This window comes from Clarias gariepinus, chromosome 2 (assembly GCF_024256425.1).
Source record: "Clarias gariepinus isolate MV-2021 ecotype Netherlands chromosome 2, CGAR_prim_01v2, whole genome shotgun sequence".
Lineage (NCBI taxonomy): Eukaryota > Metazoa > Chordata > Actinopteri > Siluriformes > Clariidae > Clarias > Clarias gariepinus.
This window is the reverse complement of record NC_071101.1, coordinates 47,610,823-47,621,371: the sequence shown is the minus strand read 5'-3', so window position 1 is coordinate 47,621,371 and position 10,549 is coordinate 47,610,823. Positions and strand designations below refer to the sequence as shown.

The 10,549-nt window shown below is 36.1% G+C and overlaps 1 protein-coding gene across 1 annotated transcript; it reads right to left on the bottom strand.

Annotated features, from left to right (window-relative positions):
• Positions 1-2,695: 2,695 nt before the first annotated feature.
• LOC128541780 (E3 ubiquitin-protein ligase TRIM16-like) lies at positions 2,696-7,092 on the bottom strand. The gene is made up of 6 exons (XM_053512355.1): positions 6,461-7,092; positions 4,794-4,889; positions 4,407-4,640; positions 4,106-4,277; positions 3,826-3,885; positions 2,696-3,339 (listed from the first exon to the last, which is right to left on the bottom strand). The coding sequence occupies exons 1-6, from the start codon at positions 7,052-7,054 to the stop codon at positions 2,804-2,806; spliced, it is 1,692 nt and encodes a 563-aa protein (XP_053368330.1). The 5' UTR covers positions 7,055-7,092; the 3' UTR covers positions 2,696-2,803.
• Between the last annotated feature and the right edge of the window lie 3,457 nt (positions 7,093-10,549).

Below are 10,549 nucleotides of genomic sequence, written 5' to 3'. Positions count from 1 at the left end.
AACATGGGTATGAGCTGTGGTGTCCACTGTCTCTGTAAGGTAAAAACCTGACATTTCTCCAAGCGTTTGCATGTGTATTCTATCGACCGACATTAATGTTATTACGGTGTCAAGAGGAATAATCGACCGTAATGATTTTGATGAAATGGACAGCCTGTACCCTGTGCTAACTAATCTGTACCAGATAACTTTTTTCCTTTGTGTTTCTTTGTAGAGAAATTATGTGGCGTTTAAAAGCTTTTCATATACGGAACGATCTGTGTTTAAATAATTATAAACCAAATTCCATAATCATGTCATTACATTAGCAGGAAGGCTGTTAAAACTAATCTGTTTCTCATTCTTCAGTTCTAGCATGGTGTCAGAAATACACTCTGTACATTATCTTTGCAAAATATTACATTTTATTTAATATTTATATTAAGTTGTACATTTAAATGTTTTAGGATTTGTGTAATATTCTTACAACCTAGTGTTATCAATCTGTTTTTATATGTAGGTTTGGTTTTAACTTCTATCCTGTTCATTGTCTATTTTAGGTTTTAGTACACTGTCATTATTTAAAGTGTTGGAATTGTTTAGAAAAGCATTTTTATTTAGATTATAATAAATAATCCTGCATCTGTTTTAGGTGTTCCAGCTGCCACTGTTCTTATGGCTTTGTCAGAGTCAATCATTCAGTAACAGTAAATTTCAACGTAAAACAGGAACATCTGTATGAATAAATTGATATGATGAGCTATTGATCAGAGACTTATGTAAACAACTCAGTTCAGATGTAAGTAAATGGAAAGAAAGTAAATGGCTGCGCTGTTTGGGAGAGGGACGTGCTAATGATTTGGTCTGCTGTGTGTGTGTGTGTGTGTGTGAGAGAGAGAGAGAGAGGTGTCGCGGTCTTACATACTCATAAAAAGTCGTGGATTAACAATGAAACAGAGGCTTTGCTGAAAAATGTTAGGCACATCAGTCACTTAACCCCAAATAAAAGGTCTTTCTGAGTGTTCTGATATAGTTGTAAAATAACAGATGTACAAACGGTGCGCACTAAATACTAAACCTAAACCAGGCACAAGGATTTATAAACCAAGATAGCCCCATACCAGTTTTTATTTTTTTAAATAAAAATACCAAAGAATATTATTGTGTATAGAGTGATTAAAAAGAATGCAATTTATGCTATCATACGGAAAATCTCAATTTCTTCCATTCCAAGGATTAAAAACAGTAACAATGTCAACTTTAGAATCTAGAATCTAGAAGATTAAAATTACACAAATTTAAATCACTGAAAGTCTCCAGAAGAGCCTCAGATTCAAGTGGTTTTTAAAGTGTGGAGAGGTCCATTACAGTTTCTCTGAATGTATAGGTGAGAACAGCTAATTCACACCTGGTGAGGGTGAATAATTTGTATTTAAATGTTGTCTGGCATTGTAAAGCTCACACAGTGACACTAAAAGAACAACAACCCAGGATTAATTGGAATAAGAGGCCCTGATTATACTGCATAAATATTATTTAGCACAACAAAATTCCTCAGCGCTCGGGAAAACTTTGTGTACGGTTGAGCGCTAATTAGGCTGTGGGAAATTAAAGAGGAGGATTTTTATTTAGACTATAAAAAAAAATAACCTGCGTCTATTTTTAGCCGTGCCAGCTGCCACTTTTTAGTTTGAAGTTTTCAATACAAATCTTATAATGCCCACATGACATGACATAATTAGGCACGGCTGGTGAGCTATCCTTGCTAATGATCCCGGGCTTGCACCCCGCATTATAAAATTATTGGGGTTTGTTGGGTTAAAGTGGATTTTACTACGGGGTGTGAGTGCTATGCAGTGTGAACTTGATCTAATCAACATTTAATCAGTTTTTTTTTTTACTCATTATTGTACAGTACATATCAATAGCTCTGGTTCAGATTTTTCATGTTTGTTGTGTAAAGTACTCAGGTGGAAATTACCATCACTATTGTATTTACTGTGACGAAAATGTCACTTTGCACCACCTGGCGGCCATTTTACGAATAACTTTGAAATGCAACAGATTTATTTTGGCGCTGACGTCTTTACACGGCGGTCAGCGTGACGGTAATAACCATTCCAATTGGGTAACCACTGTATTCCCATACTGCAATCCTTACAGCAGATTTTGAGAGCAGAAGTAGAGAGGTGCTGGACAGCATTTATTCATTTCTACTCACAGCGACTTGAAATGAACTAACATCACTGTAAAAGTGTCTTAAATACGTATTAAAGTTTAACTCTGAGCAACTCGAAACACAGATAACTATCTCATGATTGACTCATAATAATACAAGTCTGTGTTTACACGGTGTTACATACATACAGTATAAAGATATTTACTTAGAAGATTTAAAAATTCACTGCATTACAAAAAATTACTTCTGATATTTTTTCAAACTTTTGATTTTTATAGCAGATTCAGAAAAAAAAGTCTTTGCCAAAATATTTTCAGTTGTGTGTGTGTGTGTGTGTGTGTGTGGTCAGTTTTAAACATCTACTTTCAATAAAGTAAATATAAAGTTATTCTAAAGTGACGTCTGATGTGCTGAATCTCTTTACGGCTCTTCACACAGATACAACTTTATAATAATACATTTAATACATTTAATAATACATCTGTTTATTTTTATTAAACTATATTCAGTGTTAATATTTACACTTTAATTGTTGCTGTGTTAAATTACTGAGCTGTTTGTGCAGCTGGATTGTGTGTTAGTGAGACAGATGACTGAGCAACAATGTGACAATGTGCAGGAATTTTACACAAAACACTACACACTTTATTCTGGATCACACAATCTCACAGTAGAGCCAGAACACCAGGAGGGACCAAACCCAGCGTACAGAGGCTGAGTGAATGTGGTGTGGACTCTGTGGAGGAGCTTCATCGTGTCAGAGACGCTGTAGAAGGACAGAGTTCCTGCACTGTGATCCACATACACTCCTATTCTGGAGGATGATGGAGCTCTGAGACCAGTCCTAATGTTGTTGTGATAGAAAAATGGAGGAGAACAAGAATAACAATCCAGACTCCAGGACTGATTATTGAGTCCAAACACACACTTACTACCCCGTCCTTTCCTGCTGATGTCTTTATATGAGACTGATATGGACACACTCTCACCGCTCCACTCCACCTCCCAGTAACAGCGTCCACACACACTCTCCTTACACAACACCTGACACCAGGAGTCAAATCTCTCTGGATGATCAGAGTACTGCTGCTCTCTCTCACTGTATCTCACCGCTCTGTTCTTCTCAGACAGAATGAGGTTACGATGTGTCGTGTTGGGATCCAGAGTCAGATAACAGAAATCTAAAATAAAAGAGAAAAACAAACTGAACAATGTGAACATGTTGGGTTTAATTCACAGAATACTGTATATTCATGTGAAGAGTGAGACAGAACAAATGTCTCAATGTTCAATTATTTCAATCTTACTTTTTAGTATTTAGTATTTTCTGAACTGCTTTTGGAGGATATAGTACTTAGTGAAATAATAATAATAATTATTATTATTATTATGTATTTTTTTGTGTGTGTGTAATATACAATTCAGGAAATCTTCTCTGTTCTCTCTTTCTCTCACACTCACACACACAAACACACACAAATAAACTAATAATAATTAAATTTACATTTTAAATCACACAACATTCTTGCAAATCAATTTTCTGTATTTTATATTTTCTAAGCTTATTTTAAAGAAAACGGTTCTCTATAGACCTAATAAACCTGTGTGTGTGTGTGTGTGTGTGTGTGTGTGTGTGTGTGTGTGTGTGTGTCTGTGTGTGTGTATACATTTCAGAAAATCTTCTCTGCTCTGCGGCTCTGGTAGTGAAAAGATCTGAACTGCTGCAGCTGTGGAGAGAAAAATGGAAATGAAGACAAAAAGCATCATCAGGTTGTAAAAGATGGAAACAGTTTAAAGTGATACAGTCAGTTTATTCATTTTAAATCAGTATTTTAGTTCAAACTGTCTGCAGGAAGGTCAGCAGGAGCATTGCTAAGAAATAAGACTTCACAGAGCGAGTAAAGACGTCCATCATTGTGTTTCTCCAGCAGGAACAGCTCCTCTTACCATGTGGAGGGATTTTGTTGAATTCCTCCTCACAGAATTCCTCGAGTCTCTTCTTCAGACCTGAGAGAGAATTCCTCACTCCATCAAATGAGGGATGTTGATAGACACTGATGCTGGATGTCTGAAATGATGGTCTTTCTATTATAGGAGACTGACGTCCAGAAGCTAAAGCCTACAGAAAGCAGATTAAATGTAAAACACACTTGTGACATCAGAGGACATTCACTGTTCCATTAACAGGAGGTGTTTTAGAGAGTGTGTGAGGAACAGCTGTGTGTGTAGATCAGACAGTGAGTGTTACCTGGAGGAACTGGATGTGATCGTGTGTGTGTGAAAGCTGCTCCAGCTCAGTGAGTCTCCTCTGAAGATCAGCAATCTCCTGCTCCAGTTGCTCCAGGAGTCGTTCAGCTCGACTCAGTTCAGTCTTCTCCTGAGCTCTGATCAGCTCCGTCACCTCCGAGCGCTTTTTCTCCATGGAGCTGATCAGCTCAGTAAAGATCCTCTCACTGTCCTCCACTGCTGTCTGTGCACTCAGCTGTTAGGACACACACACACACACACACACACACACACAGAGGGAATTTAAAGCTCATCTATCATTTCCTCTCTTACTGCGACTCTAAATGACTCCATGTTGTCCATGTTGTGTGTGTTTCTAGGAGCAGCTCTGTCTCTGCTCACTGCTCACCTTTATAGTGTTCACAGCCTGTTTCAGCTCCTGCACCTTCTTCTGCTTCTCCTGGATTCTCTGCTGGGATTTCATCTGCTTCTCCTTTAACTCACTCTGAGAATAAAACAATGTAATGAATATTGTGTATACTGTATGTGTATATGTACGTCATCAATCAACAACACAGCCTTGTTCAATGTCCACATATTTAATGCATTTCTGCATGTTTATATCTAACTAAAGAGTCGAGACATAAAGCCATGATCACTTGACCACATGTGGTTTGTATAAATGACTACAATGACAAACATGACTTTATCTTCTCCTCCATTAACTCAGTCTGGGGATAAAACAGTTATTAAGCTCTTCATAATGCACACACATTATTATTTAACACTCAGTTTTGTTTAATGCTGTTGTGACTTCATAGTCCATGTGCAAAATACTGACTAATGAATTAGAAGTAGAAGTTAAAGGTGTGAAGAGACATGACTTTGTCTGTATAATGGTTAATGTATTGAACACTTTACTGCACTAACTCTTCATGCTTTATGAGCCAAATATCTGATTATTCTGACCTGATTAACGCTGAGTCACTTAATGCATCATTATTCAAACACATTCACTTTTACTCCAAGACAAATTTAAATTATTTTCCTGAATGCGGCCATTAATGTTGCATTTTAATTTCTATAACTGACTGATAGAAAAAATGGACAAAAAGAGTGTAGTAGGAAGAAATGTGTTAACTTGCTTAACTTTTTTTTAAACATATAGGGCTCAGGATTGTGCAGTATAGAGTGACATCATTTTTCTAGCACAAAATAAACAATATGATGAAATTAATCATGCAGCGTCATGACTGAGCAAAACATTTTTCTAATATATTATTTAATATTTGGTAATATCAATATTGTTGTTTTTGGTTGTATCTACGATAAAAACATAGATTTTAAACTTTTACATGTTTGCAGAAGTTATGGGAAGTTTGAATCATTTTAGTGACTCAAAATGAACAAATCTGTTTTTAAGTCATTTCCTTCACATTTCGTTCTTTTGATCAGAAATAAATGAAAATTTTGCGTTTTCAATAAAAAGACCGCCAACCCGTCTACATACACAAATTTTGGCTATAGTTCCTGTTATAAAAATATTTCAATGCAACTAAGGACATATTATAATAAACAGAATGAGCAGCTCACCTCTTATTTCTTCCAATCTGAGTCGTTCGTTCTTTTGAATCTATTGCACAGCATAGCGTCTATGGGAGTCACGTGACAAAAGAATGAACGACTCAAGACCGAAAAGACTAAAAGGTAACAACTCATTTCTGTTTCCTGTATGTAACATTCGCAGGTTTTGCGATGCTTTGCGCATGCGCGCCCAATAGAAACTAAACAAATCACTCTCTGAGATGACTCGTTCATCTGAGTCATGTTAAAGATTCGTTCAAAAAGAATGAATCGTTCATGCACAACCCATCACTACTTTGCAACATCATTCCCATAGTCCTGTAGTGGTAAGATTTACCATTTATAAAATTAATGATAACTTTTCTTCTACCTGACATATCCAGAAACTCAAATGCACAGTTTGAAGTCTGAAGCCACCCTATTAACACACACTGGCAACGCTTCCATATAGTCTCATATATACTGTATATATTAACAATTTCTAGTTCTCACCTGTTTCTCAGCTCTTTCTGCTGAAACTGTTACAGCGTCATGGCCTTTATGTTTATCCAACATACACAAGGAGCAAATACAGGTTTGATCAGTACGGCAGTAGATCTTCAGCACTTCATCATGTTCAGAGCAGATCTTCTCTCGTAGTTTTAATGAAGCTTCTGTTAATTTATGTGTCTTAAATGCAGGAGACTCATAGTGAGGAGTAATATGAGTTTCACAGTAAGAAGCCAGACACATCAGACAGGACTTGACAGCTTTGTGTTTTCTCCCAGTGCAGAAATCACACTCCACATCTCCAGGTCCAGTGTAACAGTGAGCAGGAGAAGCAGCTTGGACTTCAGTCTTCCTCTTCAGTTTCTCCACCACTTCAGCCAGCATGTTGTTTCTGCGTAGAACAGGCCTTGGAGTGAAAGTGTCTCTGCACTGAGGACAGCTGTAGACACCCTTCTGATCCTCCTGATCCCAGCAGCCATTAATACACACCTTACAGAAACTGTGACCACAGGGGATAGCCACCGGATCCTTTAGGAGATCCAGACACACTGGACAGATGAACTGATCCTGATCTACTGAAATACTGGCCTCAGCCATTTTCCTGAAGTCACAGAGAGAGAGAGAGAGAGAAACCGTCTGAGTTTCGTTTTCCTAGACAATAACTTCCTTGTTCTGTGTGTTTAAGAGAGAGGGTGTGTGAGAGGAGGAGCTAAAATTGAGAGTGGTTATGAATGCCCCTGTTAACTGTTTCATCACACTTTAGTCCATGAATATGTGGAGATGTATTTTTTTCCTTTCTCTAAGCAGATGAAGTAATTATTTGGCCTTTTTAGGATTACATTTTAAACAGTTTATTTATTTATTTATTTATTTACTTTACTTTTATAGTTTTCTATTTTTTACTACTTTTGCTCGCTCAAAGTGGATGCTTCACTGTGGTGTGTATGTAAAACCCATAAAATAATCTAGAGAGCAAAAATTTCTGAAAAAATTTTAAGTGTGTCTATGCGACTGCCGTTCGTTTATAGAATCAATAAATGCTTTGGTCAAATGTATTTAATTTAAAAAAAGGGAGAAAAAAATACTTACAGTATAGTTTTTGAAACATTTTCAAATGCTTGATTCACATTCACATAATATTAACATTATTAAAAGCATCTAAAATATTATTCATTCAGTTAAGAATGTAAATAGTAATTAATAACTGTATTGGTATTATGACTATATTTATTGTCTGTCACTGTTTAACTGTAGTGAAGCACTTTGAGCTCCATATTCTGTCTGAATAGAGTTATTCTAATGATTGTAGGTAAATAGACAGAGACAGATTGAGTCAGTACTTTATCAGTACTGTGTTTAATGTGACGTATCACTCCAGAGTTCTCCAAAGTTTACTGTACTTCACTTTACTTAAGAATTTAAGATCTTTACATTAAATGTAATAACATTAATAACTTTAATACACATTACAGCACATACGTACACTTACAGTCACGGTACATGGAGCTTAGCTTCACCGTCCTCATTTAAAGCTCCACCCACTCACTCTGTTACACTACATATAAATACAGAAACTAAAAGTTCATCCAGAGTAAAGAAATCTGATCTCTCTCTCTCTCTCTCTCTCTCTCTCTCTCTCTCTCAGGAAAATGGTGGAGGTGAGTATTTCAGTAGATCAGGACCAGTTCATCTGTCCAGTCTGTCTGGATCTCCTGTGGTCCAGCACAGTTACAGTTACACTATCCTATCACAATACAGTGGAGGTGAGTGAACCCGGAGTGAAACAATTCTTCCTGAATGTCCTGTATGACTGTAGTGTTTATCAGCATTAAACCTCACAAGGCTTTTACCCTCACAGCATTAACAGCAAACACAAACATGTCTGTAACTTTTTATTTATAATAAATACCTTATGTTTCTACTAATCGATGGACTATTTAATAACTGGTACATATTCTCCAAAACTGAACAAGGTTACAGGATTTTCTCCAGGTTACTGACACTACATTTCTGAACTGACAAAATTTGTAAAATATTCAAGTGGAACAAATGAAACTGAAGTTCACTTTACAGTGTAACTGTATTAGACTAACAATTCTCTCTGACATTCTGATTCTTAAACATCATTTAATTACATACACTTTATGGAAAGGAAATTAATAGGTAAAGAGTAAAGGAACCTGCACGGACCCTGATCCCCACGATGACGTAGTGAACGAAGCCCCGCCCCATAAACACACCTTTGTGCTGTTCTAATAACCTGGTTGCAATGCTGTATAGTCCCAGCAGGTGGAGCAGTGACTGCTTTAGTCAGCTGCAGTTCTTGCCTTGTCAACATATTTTCCTGATTAAATCCAGCTGGTCATCTTGGAGATATATACAGTGTCAGTGTCTGAGTACCGTCACTAACTATGCTTTAATAGACCCACACCGGGCCACTGGAATTTACTGCATTGTCTACATACTTTTCATCATTTCATCAAGGATGTCATCTCGCTCTGTCACTCTCATACACTTTCAACATAATAATAATATAAGAAATTTAATAATGTCAGCAGAAAATGTATTTTTATGTAGTAGTTAATAATGCTGCACCAGCATGTTTTACATAAATACATAATTCAGCTAAGTATGGCTAATGAGTCATGAGTAATTAAGAGTGTTTTTTTTCTTTAACATAGTGTGTTACTGTGTATAGAGACGTATATTAACACTATGTAAAGTCACACCTGTGGACAAGGAGACGCACATTCACACTCGTGGCTGTCTTTTGTCTTGTAAATGTTGTATTCTTCATGTACATTGATGGGGTGAAAAGAAGGTTTTAGCCAATAGTTCCCTCATCTTTCCATGTGGTGAAATGGTTAAAGCATCTACACTGAAGGCAGGTGATCCCCGGGTCGTGTCTTGAGGATGACAGTTTATTTTTATTTATATATCACATTTATGTCATGTAGTACACCGCATGGTACAGAAACTATTCAATTATATTATATCACATAACACACAGTTTTTTGTGAGCTATTTGTGTCATAGAGGAGATCTCTCTCTCTCTCTCTCTCTCTCTCTCTCACACACACACACACACACAAACACACACACACACACACACATGGAAGGAAAGAGCAAGAGGCTGTAGATTTCTCGTTTAAACTATTACAGCTTCCCAGATTTGTTTAGTAATAAACCACTATTTCCTAATAAAAGCAGAAAGTCAGAGTAGTGAATTAATGCACTTTTCCCCAAACGTTTCTCATTTTTATGGTAAAACATGATAAAGATTTATAAACACTTGTCGTTAATTTTTAAAGAAACATTCACAAAATAATTCTGTATCCCTTTTAACGCAGTATATCGCTGCTTACTTTATGTATACAGACATTAAGTATCATAAAATAGTTTGTCTTCCTCTTTCATTTAATTTCCTGTTGGTTTCACCTTTCCTGAGTTATTCTAAAGGGGAATTATGCCATATCATTTGGACATGGGCAGCACCCAGATAGCAAGGTGACATGATTCAATGTTGAAAATTCATCAGAATCATCATTTTGGTTAAGGCTGATTATTCAATGCAAAATATTGTTGAATCAATGTTGATAATTCATTGCTTTTCTGTGTTGAAAAGAAAAACATTTAATCATTGTTGATTTTTGGTTTTGGAACCCATCCTCATTCAACAATGTAAAGCAAATTAAATTAACCAAGTGCATTTCTATAAAATGTGTATCCATGTGTGTATGTGTTTAAAACAGCTTCTGTGTTAAAACAATTGACTGCAAGAGCTTTGCCATGCTTCAAAAAAAAAAAAAAAAAAAATATATATATATATATATATAATATATATTATATTGTTATATGTTATATATATATATATATATATATATATATATATTATTGTTATTGAGGAAAAAAAATTGGTAAGTTTTGTGTTTCTTCCTACTACATCACCTACTAGCCATTTTTTCTTGCCACTATCGCTCTCGGCTTGCTCACCAGAGACTATTCGACCATTTTGATTCATGAACATTCAAATTCCATACAAACTTAAATAATTCTTTTGATTGTGTAAAGCTGCTTTGGGACAATGCCAAT